Here is a 20089-nt window from a genome sequence, read left to right as displayed (position 1 = left end):
ACCTAAATCTGAGGTTTATTCTCTGGAGCTTTAGGGACTACATTTAATTGTAGGATTATAAAATTTGGCTTCTTCAACGCTGGACTGACACGAGGATACCTGAGCTCTCACTTCTCTTTATTACAACAATGCAACAGAGTAGGAAGGTATGCAGTGATAAGGAAGATCTCTAGAAAGCACAGAGCATTAACATACTACTCGGCAGTCTCGTAGTTGGTAGGCACCAAAAGATACATCTGAGACAAAAATTCAGAACTGAGGGAAGGTGGAAACATCTAGTTATAAAACAGTCCTGCAGTCCAACTGTGTAGTTACCCAAGAATTTTAGAAGGGAATGTAACCTTAGAGATCACCTAATATCAATCCCTCATTTAGAGATGAGAAATGGAGAGTTAGAGTGGTGAGGGAATTTGCTAAGGTTATGGTGGTACAAAAGCCGGATGCAGGGGCTGGTGCTGTGGCGTAGTGGGTAAAGCCACGGCCTGCAGTCTTGCATCCCACACAGGTGCTGCTTGGATCAAGCTCTCTGCTATGGCCTGGGAAAGCAGTGGAAGATGGCCTAAGTTCTTGGGTCCCTGCACTCATGTGGGAGGCCCAGAAGAAGCTCCTAACTCCTGGATTTGGATAGGCCGAACTCCAGCCATTGAGACCATCTGGGGAGTGAACCAGTGGATGAAAGGCCCCACTCCCCTACCCCACTCCCGCCTCTGCCTCTCTGTAACTCTAAAATAAATAAATCTTAAAAAAAATCCAGATGCAAAGCTGATGATTCCCAACTCCCATCTTAGCTTTGCCTCAGGTCGCTACACAGCACACTTTCTCCCTCACAGGCCTGTATTCAGGAAAACAAAATAATTCAGTTACTTGGATAATAATTTGATCTATCAAAGATGGTAGCTTGTTAAAATCATACAAGGATCAGAATTAAACATATGAACTATTAGCATCTTTTACATTTAGACTCACATAAAGTCATTTCAGAGTGAATACAAAGGATAAACAGCATTGTCTTCAAATGTTAGGAAAATAAAAGCAGCTAGTATTGGTACCTATATGATATAAAAATCTAAAATTAATATTCAAGTGTATTTAACTAATTGGTAAATTGAAATAAGTAACATGGGGAAATATTGAAAATTATTTTTGAATGCTTTACTCTAAAGAATTTAGTTAAGCTTTTAGTGTAATTGCCACTTTTATATCACTGTCTCAAAGAGAAGCCACTAGAGGTACATTTCATTTAGGATGTTTCTCTTTAAGTTTTGCTAAAGGTACACTCTTTGCAAAGTAAACATCATTAGGAAAACTGGCCAAGAATCAGGGTCCAGTTTGCTGCTTGGTAAGCTATGGAAAATTTTAAGGCATTATATTACTCTTGCTAACAAAAGAAGTAAGGGTTTCTGGGCATACCATCTTCATCAGTCTGAATAACTGTCTCCTCACTCTCCTTCCTTCCTTCTGGATTGGTTAGGATCATCTTGAGGCTGACGTTGGTGTAAGGCGGCAGATGGTTCACAACATGCTGAGGGGCTTTTGGGTCCATGTCCAAACAATCAGCCTTGCTCTCGTTGTGGCCACGAAAGTAATGGTAGCAGATCGTGACATTAAAAGTGTGGCAGCGAGTAATGTTGTAACCCAGGGACTCCCAGTCCACAGCAATGCGTCTTGCTTGTATTTCAGCGATTTTTAACGTCTTTGGGGTTCGCATGGGTTCTGAAAAATAAGACAGGGTTTCAGACAGCTGTTAACTTAACCATGAACCATCTTAGAAACACAGAGCATAATATAGAATAAGTAAATCCTGAAAAACGTGAAGTCATCTTTTTCTTTTCCTTTTATAATTGCTTATAATCTCTTTGAAAAGTATCAAAGACTATGCTTTACAAATAGAGAAAGAAATGAAATGAAAAATGTCAATGATCCATAGCATTGATGAATCTGGCAGAAAAATTAAAGCCTGGAATTGTGGCCACAATGCCTTCACAGTTGTTACTGCCCAATTCCCCATACCCCTTTTCTTTTGTCATTATTGAGCAGGTGAATTAGCTAATATATCATAATGGATAACAGTCAACATACTCTGCTCTATGATTTGTCATGTCACCAAGCTATGCTGTATACTAATTAGTCTAGCTGTAACACTGAACTACCATTTACAAAAAATGGTGCAGATATGAATTAACATTAATTACTTCAGTAATGATGCTGTTCATCAAAGCAAAAAAAAATCTGAGAAAAATTACAAGAACGCATGTGGATGTTCACAATGTCTTCTTTTCTTCTTGATCTCTGTTTTTTTCTAGAAAACATTCAGGTCTGACAATCCATTCACTGTCATCCAAACCAAACTGGGAAGGCAATTTCCATTCAACTGTAAAATGTTGGCAGAACTAAACGCTCCAAAGACTGGTATCCATCCATCACTACTTCCCAAGTGTATTCTTCCTCATGCGAGACTAACATTAATTGTCTAATTTAATCAACATAATTTCTTCATGAATGTCACGACCATCACAAAGTCTACACAGTAAAAAACTAACATAGAGCAAAACGTTAATACACTGATTTGACAAAAAGAAAAAGTCAAGAATTTGCTGGTGCCTCCTTTTATTCACTAAAGGTATGCAACACTCCTGTTAAGCACAAATCATTGAGGAAAAAGAAGAAAAATAAATTATACAAAAGTGTCCAACTTAGGTATAATTATAGATTTTTTATTTTTGAGATTAAAAACTCTTATTTGTAAAAATAATCAGCAAGTTAAACAGATGACAAACCCAAATTAAGATTCCAGTTTCATGCATTTAATGTGCAACTGGAAATAAACTATGGTGGCCATTCAATTTTCAACCTTGAAACTACAAAAAAAAAATCTATCTATGTATGTATCTATCTATATGAAAATAAATCTTTGGTGGAATCTAATGCTTAGTTAATAAATATTATTTGCCAATTTTATGGTTCTTTATATTATTGTACTCTCCTATTTTACCACTTTTGTTTTATGTTTCACCTTATGAACACAGATAGGCTAGAAGACAATTTTTTAATTATCTTTTTAAAAAGCTTTATTTGTTGAGCTCTATGCTAACATTTTACCACCCAGATATAACAATGAATTGATGATACTTCAATTCAGTCTCGTTATACTGAAAACAGTGTTGAACACAACCATTTTTGATGCCACCGCCTGCCAGCTGAGCAGGCACTTATTGCTAAGACACCTTAAAAATTCCCAGGTAATGGTGGACAACTGGCCTAGCACTAAAGATGCTGGTTAAGATATTCAGGTTCAAATGCAAATTCCAAATTCTGATTCCAGTCTCCTCCAAATGCAGACCCTGATAGCTCATGTAGTTGTGTTGCTGTCATCCATGTAAATAACTCAGACTGAGTTCCTTGCTTTTGGCTTTTGCTCTGGAGCCTTGATGGGCTATGGGGATGTGATCTAGCAGATGAGAGCTCACTCGCTCTCTCTTTTTTCCTGGCTCATTGTCTGTCTCTAGAATAAGTAAATTAAAAAAAAAAGATATTTTCTAAAAAATTCTGAGATAAACTGTGATTTTGCTTCCTGCTGGGCAGCTGCCAGATACTATTTAGGGGCCATGTTCAGATTAGTGTACACTTGGTTATAAAGGTATTCAAAGGACAGAATAAGATTTCCCATGAAAATATGTGGAGTATATGAATGAACAACTCTCATACAGCAATGAGAGAAAAAAAAATAAAAATTTACTCCTTTATTTTTTTTTAGGTCTAGCACGTGCATGTGTGCACACATACACGCACACACAGATGAAAGGAACTAGTAAGTTGCTTAAAGAAAAGTAGTAATAATTCAGGAGAGTTAAAATACTATTTGGTAGAATCCATTAACATGACATCTTCATTTTGTATGATAATTCTGAGCTAGAAAATAGACAATGGTTGTGGGGAGCAAACCGGACTAGACTGAGTTACTGGAATTAAGACTTATTCTATGCATCTGCTCTCCCACAATATGGCGCTGGGAGAGAAGTAAACAGCTTCCGCACAGCTGCCTCCAGTTCAACCAATAAACTGTAGGACTTGCTACTGATTGGAGGAGAGCAGCGTACTCGGCGTGTGGGCAGCCGAGTTAGGATTGGCGGAGGAGGACTATAAAGGAGGAGAGAGACGGCATGCACCAGGAACATCTATGGGGAACATCTAAGGGGAACGCCTGTGCAGCCCCCGAGAAGAGCCGGCCGGCGGTGTGCCGCTCCCCTGCGGAAGTGGGGAATGCGGCCAGGGGGAACTGCCCTTCCACGGAGGTGGAAGGGATAATAGCCAACCCGGGAAGAACCAGCAGCAAACCCGGGGAGGGCCGAGCAGACGAAAGAACAGCGCAGGGTCCTGTGTCGTTCCTCCACGAAGAGGGGGAGCGACAAATGGTAACTTCAGTTTGAAAATTAGTAAGTCAGGAATAGCCAGAAGTTAGGGTGATAGAAGAAACACCATGAAATCAAACTTCTAGAATCACTCATCCAAACCCTCCCCCTAAATCATCAATCAGCAACCAGGGGTTCAGACTAGGTATTATCCATGAAATAAGGACTGAGTAAGGGAATTAGGAAACCATAAGGTCACATGCATTTTAGTATACTATACTTGGAGAAAAGGGCGAGGTGACAGAAGAGCAGTAAGAATGATGTTAAACAATTCAAACAGTAAATAAAAATCCAGTTCTCTCCCCATTCTACACTTCAGTTGATAAATCTCAACTTCCTACTGTGTTCTCTGTGGGTAGATGCACAAACAAACCAGCATTAAGCTAACCTTCATTCTTACATTTTCAGTAAATCCTAGGAAATTATTACCTAATCAATTAAATATATACAAAAGTATTTTTGAATATTCATGGAAGTATGGAATTGAGAGATAAGTCTATTTTTGTTACAAAAGTTTTGACATCCATGCATAGTTTTTTCATGATAGCCACTTTTTAAAAACTGTAACGTGAGTGTGTATGTATTTATACAATGAGAATATCAGTATTAACTGATTAACTGCCTTTTTTTGGTCTGTTATTGTCTACCTATATCTTCACTGTTACAATGAGAAAGACCATGTGAAATCAAAATGAAATAAAAACAAATGGCAGAAAATTTACAGGTCAAATCTATGGCCAGTAAATTAGTAAATTAGCAGGTAAATAAGGAAGTATAATCATTGCCCTCATTTAAATTCTAAATAGCACTGAATGTATACCTGTAATAATTTATGTGTCAAATATTTAACCTAACTTCAAAGCACAGAATTCAGAACTACTTACTAATTCTCTAAAGGTTAATAAAAGTAAAGGGAACATGGACAGAGTCTGTTGATGTTGAGTCACCATTCAAAAGAAAGATGAATTAATAAGTGGTTCTAGGTAAGAGTTAAAAGGGAATTAAATTTTTGAAGCACTTGCTAAACGCCATGTGACATGGCAGGTCGATAACCGTGTCCTTTTGTAGTGATCATCTCTAGTTACTCTCAAAGAGTTGTGAAAACAAAAGCTTCAGCAGCTACAAGAGGATGCAAGGCAGGGATCGTATTTTCCTAGAACCAGTTTTTAATGATAAAACTTATTATCCAGCTGTCAGTCAGAGAAAAATAAAGGATGTCCCAAAGCTCATGCCAAGGAAAAAGGGAAGATCTTGTCAAAGATGTACACAAACTCAGAACACTGAAGCATGACAGGAGCTTCGTGCTCCTGGCTGTCTTTTCATCAGAAATGTTAGAAGCTGACTGCAAAACACAATTTCCATTCCATTTATTGAAGCAAATACAAGGAAAGCGCCTTTTCTGACTGCCAGAAAAAATATTGTTCATGTGAAACACGAAAGTATTAAGATGGAATTTCTGAACACAAGTGAATTAAAAATAAATAAGTAAAAGAGAAGAAAACAGTGCCACACCTCGGGGGAAGAAAATTTAAGAGCTTTTGGAAGATTATTGCCTTTACTCTGTTCTTTGTATTTTGATTCTTTCCCTCTGTAAGGATTGAGGATAATCAAGTTTTTACATTTCACATCTTTTCAATGTTAGGGCATCATTAGTCTTGCCAAAAAGATTTCATCTCTGCTCCTATGGGTCAAATTGAGTTAATGATAAGTTAGAGAGATGACTTGATTAGTACTGTAACATGAGGGAGCCTCAGGTCCAGGAATAATCACAAGCCAACTGTCAGTTCTTTTGGCTTTCTGGCTGTGTTGTTGCTGAAGTGACATGCTTGAGCTCCAGGGATCCGGAGTGACAGAGGGTGCAAGGCTCATTCAGCTCTCCTGCAGGGTCACAGTAATATTTACCCAGTGCCATCAGCACCATACTAAGAACTTCATCATATTAAACCAAAACAAGTCATCGCTACTGCTCTCCAGAGTCTTTCTTAAGCTTTTCAGACAATTCTAATAAAATTAACATTAAATCCTCTCTACAATCATACCAAAGAAGTAATTTGATTTCTAAAGAGCAGTACTACCACAAAACCTGGAAAAAAAGACAAAAATAATTCATTTTCCAATAGAATTCCCATTGAATATCTTGCAATGAGACCTAATTTTCACAATGTGGGTAGTTGAAATTTGGGAAACTTTTACTGCTTTTTTTACTTAATACTTTCATATTACCACATTAGACAGTGTTGGAATAAATATGCACAATCAATGAACCAAAACTTATTCATATCTGATACTGCATATCATACTTACGCATCATTTGAGTTTTTACTTTTCCTATAGGTAACTGTCTATACATGGAGCAAATAGAACAAAGAAGCCTTATAGGGTAAAATAAAATAATATCTATTTCATAAGTGATAAGTTTTACATTTCACGAAACCTTTTAACAACAGCATGAATCACAGACACAAAAAGACAGAGTGATTATAACCCTTAAAAATGTAATACGGAAAACATTGCTTCATAATATGCAGTGCAAAAATCAAGATGACTTTACAGAAGCGGTATTTAGCAATAGCAAAATTCTAAACAGGGTCTTCTTTCTGTCTTTTTTTTAAAGATTTATTTGAAAAGCAGTTACAGAAAGCCAGTGGCAGAGAGAGAGAGAGAGAGAGAGAGAGAGAGAGAGAGAGAGAAAGTCTTCCATCTGTTGATTCCCTCCCCAAACAGCTGCAGCCGCCAAAGCTGGGCCGATCTGAAGCCAGGAGCCAGGAGCTACTTCTGGGTCTTCACGTGGGTGCAGGGGCCCAAGGACTTGTGCCATCTTGTACTGTTTTTCTAGGCCATAGCAGGGAGCTGGATCGAAAGTGGAGTAGCTAGGCCTCGAACCAGTGCACACATGGGATAATGGCACTGCAGATGGTGGCTTTACCCACTACACCACAGTGCCGGCCCCTACCCAGAGTTTTCTATGCCTTCTTTACTCCTTAAAAGAAAAATAACCTACTTCTTAGACTCTTCTTCTGAGTGAGATAAATGTATAGTGTACCCAGCACAGTGGTTACCGCATAGTATATGCTTGGGACCTTTCATTTTTCTGAATAATAAAATGCATAACTTAAACATATTTAAGCTCAGGAGCTAAGGGAAAAAAAGTTCCCAGTTCTCCCTTGTGGTAGTTGCAATGATGATTGTAATTCTTCATACTTCCTTCTATTCACATTGATTGCCATGTTACTTTGTAATTCCTCACACCTAAGCAAATCCTTTGATGTTAGCCTCACCTTGGTCAAGAGGCAAACCTGTGGTTATCATGGTTTTCAGACTATGTCTCATTAAGCCTTATGTTTTAGGGGTGGGGAATGTCTGGCCTGTGGGCCCGAAAGGCTTGCAAAATCACTTGGGCTGGCCCTGCCAAGACAACCACAAACAGGTTAATTTTGAAGTTGTTGATTTTGCATGGCTTGTGAATGATGTTATGAACATCCAAGTGGCCCTTGGCAGGGCCATTTTCCACTGCTTTCCTTAGCACATTAGCAGGGAGCTGGATTGGAAGTGCAGCAGCCAGGACTTGAACTGGCGCTCTGATATGAGATGCCAGTGTCTGCAGGCAGTGGCTTCACCCACTGTGCCATGACAGTGGCAGCAAGACTTATCTTTTGTTTCCATTAAGGCATAGGAAGTCCCTTTGTATTAGCTAATGAAATACTAACACCACCCTATTTCTGTGAGGCTATCTAATGGCACTGAATATTCCTCCAAAATAATAAACCATAGGATTCACATATGATGATATCCCAAGTATTTACTATATATTTTGTTCTTTCTTTAATAAGATTATGATTCTAATATATCAACTTAGGTCCTTCTTTCATTCCTTCTAGAAACTTATTAAAGAGACTAATTTGTTATTGATCACATAAATGGAAAAAGAAGCAAAAACTCCTAAATTATAAGAGAAATGAGTTACAGTATACAAGTTTCAAAAGTAACCATAGCTACTGATACACTTTAATACGTCATTTGATTTTGTAAAATACAAGTGCATAGCAACACACTTGCTTTGGAGGCGGAATGGAAATACAGATAAGAATTGCAGTTTTGATGATTATTTGTCCATTTCCTTTTCTGAAGTCATCATTTATTCTATGCTTTCATGCATGATTAACAGCTTGCAGATCCTGCACATATAATCAATACTTGTGAAGTTTTATATTAGGTTTAGGGATTATACAGCCTTGATTATAAATTTTATCGATTTGTACAACTCAATTGCAGAAATCCCTGTACATTTTCAGAGATTAAATTAAAAGGAGATATATGGCCTGCACACACTAGAAATGCTAGTGTGATTATAAGGTGTGACCTCTTTATACTCATTCCTCTAGATGAATAAAACCTACCTAGTACACTAAAACATGAATCAGCATGTCAACAAGCATCAAGCTGAGATAGTAAACAGGGAAAATGTGACAAAAAGAATTACAAAACTGCAAGGAAACCTGTCTAAGACTATAATTAATACAGGCAACTTGCAAGGATTAATTGCTTCAGCTCATTTGTAAATTAGGAATTTGACACAGATAAGAATAATGAATTCCTTAACTTCTACCTAGAAAATCTGAACCCATATTGACACTGAAGATTCATGAATTCTTTTGAGATAATGGGATGGTGATTTATTTTTAATTACTAGAAACATAACTATGGCCATTCTGAAGCTAGTGAATAACCTAGTGACTATTAAATTTATGAACAAACATGCTTTATGAATAATCTCACCTTAAAAACTACTACCATGCTATTAAATATATGTGTCTACAATTTCACATCCTGAGGTTGTACAGAAACAGAATAATGAACCTCTATATACTCAATTACATGAGATTAATATTTTCCAACTTCAAAATCGTACTTTTCCTTTTTCATGTTCTATTAGAGCTTTCTGAACATTATTTTACCAATGTTTACTGTGAAATATTCAGCATTCTACCTGATTATATTTTTGACCTGTATATGTCCTTTATGTTGACACATAACGCAGAAATAAATTAAAGGCAATTCACTTTGATAGGTATCCTGAAAGATTCATTACCTTACTTTTGAGCAGGTACCAACAATAATGTCAAAAGCATGGACAGCCTCAAGCCGCTCTGCAGGCTCAGTCAAATGTTCTACTGCATTTTATAGTGGCTTTGAAAGTAAATAAAAATCCCTTTAAACTGTGTAAGTAAAAGTATAATTCATGCATCATTAAATATTTCATGCAAGATAGTTGGTGAAGATATTTTCTATTGGAATCTGCTAATATCTTCAAATGTTTCTACAGGAGGACATAAAATGCTGAAAACAGGTTGAAATGACCACCTAGAACACTGCTGCTTCTCTTTGTTTCCACAACTGAGTCCTGGTAAGTCTACATTTTGAAGTAGTATGTCAAAGTTCTTCATAAATATTCACAGAAGAATACCAAACAAAGAGGAAATTGCGTACAAGTGAAAAGCACTAGGGGACTATTTTATGTTTGTTCTATGCATATGCTTCTGTGGTGCTTTCCATATCCAAATCTACATCATCAACTCCAAACCAACTCTTGGATTTTGGCTCAGAATTTCCAACAGCTTGTATATTTCCATCTGGATGCTAACATACAACATTTAAAACAAAACCTACTATCATCCTTTCATGAATGCCTCTTACTAATCCCCCAGCTTTTATCAAAGGCTTTAGACTCCAGGCTAAAACCTTGAAGACATCATTGGATTCTCTGTTCTCCACATAGTCCCTTATCTGTTACCAAATCTTTTTAATATATCATTTCCTAAGATAGCTAGCCTTTCTCTGCCCTGTTCTTTAAATCAAGCCTAATTTTCTCTGAAGAAAACTATTACTAATTCTTTCTACTCCCCAAATTCCTAGTGCATTCTCATTCAAACCTTCCAAAGTGATTTCTGACTACCTAACAGAGCCATCTAACAAATATGTGTGGGTTCCCTGGGCTGAACAATCACAGTAAAACCCTCTTGTCTAAAAACTCACAGATTGCCGGCGCCACGGCTCATTAGGCTAATCCTCCGCCTTGCGGCACCGGCACACGGGGTGCTAGTCCCGGTCAGGGCGCCGGATTCTGTCCTGGTTGCCCCTCTTCCAGGCCAGCTCTCTGCTGTGGCCAGGGAGTGCAGTGGAGGATGGCCCAAGTCCTTGGGTCCTGCACCCCATGGGAGACCTGGATAAGTACCTGGCTCCTGCCATTGGATCAGCGCGGTGTGCCGGCCGCAGCGCGCAGGCCGCAGCGGCCACTGGAGGGTGAACCAACGGCAAAGGAAGACCTTTCTCTCTGTCTCTCTCTCTCTCACTGTCCACTCTGCCTGTCAAAAAATAAATAAATAAATAAATACTAACTCACAGATTTCCCAATATATACTGCAAACTTTGTTTCATGTACTCTTTTCTCAATGCCCTGCACACCTGCCAATCTCTTCATCAGATATCAAAGCTTATGTAGACTTGACCTATATTAACATGTAAAATTGAAATGAGAAACTAGGCCCTTTGCACCGATAAGTAAAGGTGGTAAGTGAAGTATTAAAATATTTTATTTGGGGTTGGCACTGTGGCATAGCAGGTAAAGCTGCCTCCTGCAGTGTCGACATCCCATATGAGTGCCGGTTCGAGTCCTGGCTGCTCCATTTCTTATCCAGCTCTCTGCTATGGCCTGGGAAAGCAGTAGATGGCCCAAGTCCTTGGGTCCCTGCACCCATGTGGGAGCCCAGGAAGAAACTCCTGGCCCCTGGCTTCAGATCAGCACAGCTCCTTCTGTCGTGGTCATCTGGAGAGTGAAACAGCGTATAGAAGACCTCTCTCTGCCTCTGCGTCTCTGTTATCTGCCTTTCAAATAAATAAATCAATCTTAAAAAAATTCTATAAGCAAATATATACTTGAAATATATACAGATTTTTAAGAGTCAGTATAAGCTCCAAGATCAGTTCCTACAAGATATTAAAATATCGAGGATAGTTATCTTTATCAAATAATTACCAAGTACAAGTGGGCCATTTGGTTAGGAATTCAAAAATGTATGAGATATGGCTCCTTTTCTTGCACCACTCACAAAGTGATGAAGGTACAGATATATGAACAGGTAAACAGTACTTCAATGTGGAAAGACCAAACCACTACTGGAACAAAGAGGTATGTGAACTTTAACATCTCTTGTGATGGAAAAATCAGACGTTTCACCATAGAAGAGTCAAGCTCTTTGCTAAAGAGTGACTTGCATTTGCACGGCTAAGATAATGTTTATAAAGGAATTTCCGAAATAGCATGGTTGCAGGGAATACTAACTGCCATATTAGACTGAGAAGGGTTTCCCCAGTAGCTATGTGTATACTCATTTGTTCTGGGTGCAACAAAGAATGTATGGTGAAAGTAAACATTTTTGGATATCAGTCTCTGGTTGGACCTTTCCCTGGACTCCCAAGCATCTTGGTTTGCTAGGTATCTCAAACGAAAAATCTCCACCTCTGAGCTAATGCTATTCTATAGCACCAGCATTCCATATAGGGGATGGTTCAAGTCTCAGCTGCTCCACTTCCAATTGAGTTTCCTGCTAATCTGCCTGAGAAATCAGCAGAAGATGGCCCAAATGCTTGGACCCCTGCACCCATGTGGAAGATGTTGATGAAGCTACTGGCTCCTGCCTGACCCAGCCCTGACTGTTGTAGCCATTTGGGGAGTGAACTAGCAGGATGGAAGATCTCTCGCTCTCTTTCTCACTCTGTAATTCTGACTTTCAAATAAACAAATAAAGATTTATTTATTTGAAAGTCAGAACTATGCGGGGGGAGGGGAGAGAAAGGAGAAAGGAGAGAAAGAGGGGAGAGAGGGGGGGGGGTTCTTTCGGATCTTTCATCTTCTGGTTCACTCTCCAGAGGGCTGCAATGGCCAGGGCTGGGCCAGGCAAAAGCCAGGAACCAGAAGCCTCCTATGGGTCTCCTATGCAGTGGCAGGGCCCAAGCACTTGGCCCATCTTCTGCTGCTTTTCTTGGGCCATTAGCGGGAACTGATCAGAAGTGGAGCAGCTGGGTTATGAACCTGGGTCCCTATGGGATGCTGGTATCTCAAGTGGTAGCTTATTGGCTATACCGCAATGTCAGCCCCTGGAAGTTACTCTTTAAAAACAGTAAAGCCACCAATTAAATTGTGTCTGAATTTCCTTATGAGATTTAAATAATTGACCTGATTCATCCACTAGAAAACCTCTGACATGATTTAATGCTTAAGAAGCAAAGTAAAATTTCAATTTGAATAACAAGAATGTCAAATTACCCTGTAAAATCAATTGAGAAGAGCAGAAAAAGCTATTTATTGCAGACCATTCAAAAACTAAGGGGAAAATCTTTGAGAGAAGTATACGTTTTAGGATGGAATCCTGAAGAGTACTTGAAAAATTTTCTTCAGCAGGCATAGCAGACTATTTTAACGATACTCATTTTGAACTGCCTTTTATTGTTTTTTGATTTTTCAGGAAGTTTTTTTTCTTTATTTTCTCAACTAGAGCAAGTTTCTCTAGGGCAAGGAACATATTTACCACTTCACTTATTTCTATAGTGCTAAGCATAGTGTAGAAAGCAGTGAATATAAAAACTTCAAGTAATTTTACCCTAAAGGAGGTGTTATGAAATCAAAGGGCTTTAAACATAAAATTTCAAAATAAATCTCATTAGGAGACAAAAAAAATCCTTGAAGTCAATGGATGCTATTTTCATAGCAATGGAAGAAAAGACCTATGGTGTCTTAATTATTTCATAGTCCAGCTAAAAAACCTAATGCTCTACATGAATTAAATTCATAAACAATTGATTTTGTTTTATGTTACACTGTATAAAGATGATATCATTACATACTCATTAAACTTCTTTTTCATTTACATAGAGACCCAAAAATTTAGTTCTTTAATTATTGCCTGAGTCACTACTGTTTACCAATAGTTTAATGTCAATCATGTTCTCTTGTTCCTGGAGTCAGGTCCTTTGTGCACTGCTTTTAATTTCTGACTGACTATTATGATGGTCCGTAACAGGCTTCCTGACCCCTGTATGTTTCTATATGTGATATATGTCTTAAATTACCCAGTATAGCCACAATGGGAGGCCTTACATGTTGAAGATGCTATATATGTGTGTGTGTGTGTGCGTGTGTGTGTGTGTGTGTGTGTGTGAGAGAGAGAGAGAGAGAGAGAGAGAAAGAGAGAGAAGAGAGAGACAGTTGGGATGAGATTGTGGGAAACTCAAGCTCAAGTTACTTAACATCCTTACACATCATTCCCAAATCCATAAAAATAAGTAAAATATAAGACCTGCCTCACAGAACTGTAGTATGGAAAAGTAAGATACCACATGAAATTCTTAGAACAGTCCTGGACCTTATGAATGCAATGTGGCTACTGACTCTACTGCAGTTAGATGGTAGTGTCTGGTAGTATCTTCTCTTCTGAGAATACAATCCTGTCAAGGTTTGGGAAAAGTTGTTTGCTATTTTCATTTTTCAAAGTCAATTAAGTCTCACCTGTGGGTATTTATCCATCTTCTACTTCCCTCATAGACAGTAAAAATGTCAGGATGTTATTCTAAGTAATTTTGTAAAAAAAAAAAATTGGTTTCCAGATTATTTGGCCCATTTCAAGTCCTTCAAGAAATGTGTATTAAGGAACTTGGGAGAAATCTGACTTGAAATAAAAACAGTATTAAACCTAACATAAATCTAACAAACAGAAAAACTTAACAAAAGAATAGATAAAGCAATAGAACACAAAGCTTTTCTATTAAACTAAATCCCATGGGCCTACCCACTCATTTTCATAGATGAGTGCAAACTGTCTTTTTCCCTACAAGTGAAGTTCTCAATATATCATTAAACACTAGCACTGAATGTTTCAAGAATTCTTGTTTGAAAGCTACAGGGAGAATTTCTAAAAAGGTTTTGCTGTTTATTTATCTTCTACATGGACAGGAGATCAAGGACATTTACAGACCCAAATGTTATGATCTAACTTAATCATTTTAAATTTTCCATATTCTCTAATGTCTAAGAATACTTCAGTATATTTTCTGCAAAAGAAAAAAATAATTTGCTGTTGCTAAACACAAATGAACTGAGTGCCTGCCAATAGGTACATTAAAATTATTTCTTCAAAATTGGATTTAACTAGAAGAAATACCCATGTAGTAAATTTTTTTATTTGGCTTGAATATTGGGTATTTGACCAATATAGTCTATGAAATAAACTAAACAACTCATGTAATATACTTTATACTTGAACAACTATAGTTATTAATAGTTCACTAGCAAGTAAATTATGTTTATTTAGTTTTAGAAAAATATATATATACACAAATATAAGGGCAGGCATTACTGACCTAGCAGTTAAGTAGCTGGTGGGGCCCTAGGCTCAAGTCCTAGCTCTGTTCCCATCTCAGGCTTCCTGTAACGCATACCTCTGGAACAGTCCATGATGGCTCAAGTACTTGGGTCCGCAACTGAGCTCTGGGTTTTGGCTTTGGCCCAGCCCTAGCAGTTTATGGAATTTGCGCTCTGACTCTCAAGTAAGTTTTAAAGAAAGATATTAAGAAACAGGAGAACTTGAAGAAAATCAGGAAAATGAAATTAGCAATTAGAGTAAGAGAGTTCCAGTTCCTTCCTCTATTTGTGTTAGGTAGTTTGAGAATGCACATTTTGTATTTATTTTGTATTTGTTTCCCCTCAAGGAACAGGCATTCTATTTTTACATTTTAGAATAGTTAAAAATTTACAAAACAAAAATTGTAAGATAGTAATACAAATTGTTAGAAAATGTATCCTTCACCCATTCCCCTGCAAACATGTCCTACCGATATCTTCATTACAGATAATGAACCACACCCAGTTCTCCTACTTTTGTTTCAGCTAGACTTCTTTCTCTTCATTTTCTAGGAAAAATGTGTAATTCATTTCCCTGGTAATGAAGCCAAATACCAGAAATACAGATCTGGAAAACATTTTTAAACATTACCCCTACAATAAAGGTTAAATTATATCTTCTTATCTCAGCGAGTGAGATCCCAGTGGAAAGAACGGGGCCATCAAAGAAAGAGGTACCTTTCTCTGAAGGGAGGAGAGAACTTCCACTTTGACTATGACCTTGTCTAAATATGATCAGAGTTGGTGAACTCAAAAGGCTTCCACAGCCTTGGCAACTCATGACTAGAGCCTAGGGAGATTACTGATGCCATAAACAAGAGTGTCAAATTGTTAAGTCAACAACAGGAGTCACTGTGTACTTACTTCTCATGTGGGATCTGTCCTTAGTGTGTTGTCCAATGTGAAGTAATGCTATAACTAATACTGAAACAGTATTTTACACTTTGTGTTTCTGTGTGGGTGCAAACTGATGAAATCTTTACTTAATATATACTGAATTGATCTTCTGTATATAAAGATAATTGACAATGAATCTTGATGTGAATGGAATGGGAGAGGGAGCGGGAGATGGGAGGGGTGCGGGTTGGAGGGAAATTATGGCGGGGGGAAGCCACTGTAATCCATTAACTGTACTTTGAAAATTTATATTTACTAAATAAAAAAAATTATATCTTCTTACCTCAAGTCTCTGTAATACAAAAAGTAATGGAAAAATAAATAGTATTGATTCCATATCTTCAAACATTATTTACATTCAAGCAAGACATATACATAACTTTAAATAATTTGTAGTTATTTTATCAAAAAATTGAAATGAAAATTTCTTAATAATATTATAGACTTAAAAAATTTCATCACATTTCTTTCAAAAGGTAGTAACAATATCTGCGTTGAAATCATAATACTTGTGTGGATGTGGGAAAGGGAGATTTTCCAGCTTCTGCCAGGGTCATCCTGACTCCCTCACTGTGAAGCTGCATCACTGGACGGGCCTCACACTGAGGGCACCATCAGTGTGGCAGCTACTGCTGAGCACGGCAGCAGTGCCTTCGCAAGCACATGACTGGCACAGGGCCGCAAGAGGCCTCTGCGTTCCTTTTCACACAATAATATTTCTGTCTATTTCTCAGACATTTCATTTTTGTGATCTTCTTGTAATTTTACACAGATCTGAAAACGATCGCTCCATTGCTTCCTTATATCATCAGGCCATGCCAAAGCCAACCAATGAAAGAAAAAAAAAAAAAAACACCATAGAAATGCCACAAAAACTTTACTCAAAATCATTTATTTCTGAGCACATCCTAAAGGGCCAATATTGTTCCAGCATCAATACTGACTGAGAGAAAACTGTATATCTAGTATATTTTCCATATGATGTTAATTTAGTCACTGTAGGGAATCCAAATAGCAAACTATTTAAACATTATCAATGAAAGTTCAATAAAATAAGAAAGACAAAATTACAACTTTCTGATGTGATTATCTATTTCAGAACACACAAAGAGTAATCTACATCATGTAGTATATACTATGGAAACAGCTTTAAGGGTCCTGCTCCATGTCTAGTTCCCTCTCAGAGATTCCACCACCAGATGGTATCACACTGATGTGAATTGGGGGTGGGGGCAGGGCACAAACAGTCAGCTCAAGACCACAGGATTAAGATTTACCAGAACAATAAAAATATCAAAATACTAATGTGTCAGTAGCGATATTTTATCTGTTTCATATCAGATATGAATGTGTGACAATATCAGAGTAACTGAATCCAAATGAGCAGCCACAGCATCCCTTCTAAATGAGCTCCATGCCTCCCATTCTTGCCCTTTTTCACATGTTTCAGATGTTTGATATGTAAGATTAACTGTGATGGTACATGTAACCCAGTAGTATTCTTAATAATGACATTATTAATGGCCTGCACCTGCCACAAGGATAATGCTGGTCCAGATGTCACATCTACCTCATTTCTAAGTTGTGTGTGTTGATGACATTTGTTGCTATATAACTATTTAAAAATGTGATCAATGCCTCAGAATTGGTTCATGAAACCCTAAACATAATGATGAACACAGCCAGGTCCTTAATAAAATGGTTGCACAGGACTCATAAGTCAAAAGATAATATGAATCTCTCTGTTTTAGGACAAGCTGTGATAAAAAGGAAACGAAAATGGAAGTACAACTTAAGTACTTGAAACTAGGATTTCCTTACAAAGACGATTCATTCATCTGTGGATCTCATTGTGCTATTATAAATCAAGCACATTCTCACAAAACAAGAGCAAAATAATGTTTTACATGATGAAATTAGTAACTGTAGATGCCAAAGACAAAAATAAGTGTATTCATACTGCTTCTCAGAGGTTTGTGATATCACTGAGAAAATTAATGGTAACTATTATGAACTTAAAAAAATCAGGAAAAGCTATTGGTAAAATTTCAGCATCAATGAACAATGTTCAACATTGCATAATGTCAACGCGGAGAAGCTACACAATGTTGAAATGCAATCCCTATCTCTTGGAAGTCGTCACAGATATTTCATCTGACACTTGAACAAACCACTGATGTGTATAGACTATCCTTTTGATACATGTATGGAATAAACATGTGAGAAAAGGACTTCCTAATTTAACTACCAGTCATTCCATAAAAACAGGACTACTCATTGCTGGAAAAAGATGTGGTGGATTCAACAGATATGTAAGCAGAAGTGAAAACTGGCACTATGAGAAAGAATTAAGTAAAACTTAAATGGTAATACACACATTTTATTCCCTTGAAAACAGCCAAGAATCCAGCACAATACCAACTGATCGTGATACAATGTTGAAGGAAATAATAAAAACCAAGTATAATCATTGTGTATTTTCAATATACAGAGTGAAGGAATGGCCAGTCAATACAAGACTGTCTTTTTGCTCTGAAGTATGCTGACTACCAAGGGAAAACAAGTTCACATGGGTTTTCAAAATGAGAGTTGAGATCACTGTATTTTTTGCTGACACTGATCATGCTATTAACGACCTTTTCAATGATGTCAAATGGTGTGCTCAAATAGTCTGATTTCAGCAATATATTCCATTTATTGAACACCCTAATTCTATCACATCAATACAAAAGCGTTACTGTATTTAATTTGGAGGATCAGAAAGATTTAAGATGACTGAATAGTGTACAAAGGATACAACTGCTAGAAGTTAAATATAGTTCAGCATAATGGTTTTCTGTATTTTAAAAAAATGAGTAGGCATATTTTAAAGCCAATTCAGTGAAACTACAAAACATAAAAAAATAATTTCTACTCTTGAGTGCAGAGTACATAGAAACTGATGTTCTGCTATGTCCTCGTTTAAAACATTTAACACTCTAACTTCTGAGTATTAGGACAAGCTTGCTTGCCAACTCAGATTCTAACAGTTCACAAAAAGTAATTTCTAGTAAAATATGTCATGACATTTTAAGTTTCATATGAGATACAGATATATACACTTGCCTGTCTCTCTCTGACCTATATTATGTGTTACTTCTTACTAAGTTAAAGGCTAGAAGAAAATACAGACTAGACCTAGAATTAAGCTATATTTCAGAATATTCATCTTAAATTTTCAAATGAAAATTGCTGTTAATGGCATCACTTTTCTGATGTCAAATATGGAAATTTGAAGTACTTTTACATATATTTTAAAATGTACTGTTTTTCAAGTTTCATTTTTAAGATTTGTTTGTTTGAAAGTTAGAGTTACAGAGAGAGAAAGAAAGAGATCAGAGAGAGAAAGGGAGATCTTCCATCTGCCGGTTCACTCCCCAGACGACCACAATGGCTAAGACTGTGCAAGCCAGGAGCCTGGAGTTTCATCCTGGTCTCCTACATAGGTAACAGGAGCCCAAACACTTGGGCCATCCTCTGCTGCTTTTCCCAGGCTTGTAGCAGGGAGCTGGATCAGAAGTGGAGCAGCTAGGACACGAACTGGAGCCCATGTGATGCCAGTGTTGAAGGCAGTGGCTTTACTCACTACGACACAATGACGCACTCCCCCTTCCCATTAAACTGTTTCATGTCATCAGCGGCTAAAAAAAATTGTGAAAAACACTGCCCTTCTGGGTACAGAATAAACACCTTAGCAAAGCACATCATAACCTCAGCAATCCAGCTCAATTTAGCTCTTCACTCAACTGTTCAACACTGCCTACCTCTTGTATCTGGAATACTACACTACCCATCGCTCTCCACATTAACATGTATTTTTTCTTTCCTTCATAATTGTTTTCTAGTCGTTTTCTCTGATATGAAACCCTTCCTTCCATGACAGCTCCTCCCTTACCTAACCATCTCATCTGGCTAATTCTTCCTAATCATTCTTTAATCGCACTTAGCTCAGATGTTCTGATCGCCCCATCTTCCCTTGCTCTGGCAGATGTCTTTATAATGCTTTGTGTTATCAGTATCAGAGATCTGATTTCAAAAATTAGCAGCTTATACGTATTTCTCTACTGCTGAAGTGTGAACATGTTTCACTTCTTTTTCACTGTTTTATTCCCAGAATCTAGCATAATAGCTAATGCACTTAAGAGGTATACCCATAAAGGACTTAAGAGTTGAAGGCCTCCTCGGTTTACCCGTGAAGATGGAGGGGAGAGTGTTGGTGAAGGTTTTACAGCATTAAAATGTGACCCTACTCTCACTGTGTCTCAGTGTGAATGGTAAACTAGCTGGCTGT

General features: G+C 37.5%; 1 protein-coding gene across 17 annotated transcripts in view; it reads right to left on the bottom strand.

The window, feature by feature from the left end:
- PTPRK (protein tyrosine phosphatase receptor type K) overlaps window positions 1–20089 on the bottom strand; it is a 604334-nt gene that overhangs the window by 141190 nt on the left and 443055 nt on the right. For all 17 annotated transcript variants that reach the window (XM_089332697.1, XM_089332699.1, XM_089332700.1 and 14 more), the window contains exon 8: window positions 1411–1713. In XM_089332697.1, the coding sequence (XP_089188823.1) occupies window positions 1411–1713 (303 nt within the window). The remainder of the gene's footprint in view (window positions 1–1410; window positions 1714–20089) is intronic.

The sequence above is a fragment of the Oryctolagus cuniculus genome, chromosome 5 (genome assembly GCF_051225735.1).
Source record: "Oryctolagus cuniculus isolate XC-2025 breed Fujian yellow rabbit chromosome 5, ASM5122573v1, whole genome shotgun sequence".
In the NCBI taxonomy this organism is placed as follows: Eukaryota; Metazoa; Chordata; class Mammalia; order Lagomorpha; family Leporidae; genus Oryctolagus; species Oryctolagus cuniculus.
This window is presented reverse-complemented; position numbering and strand designations above follow the sequence as displayed.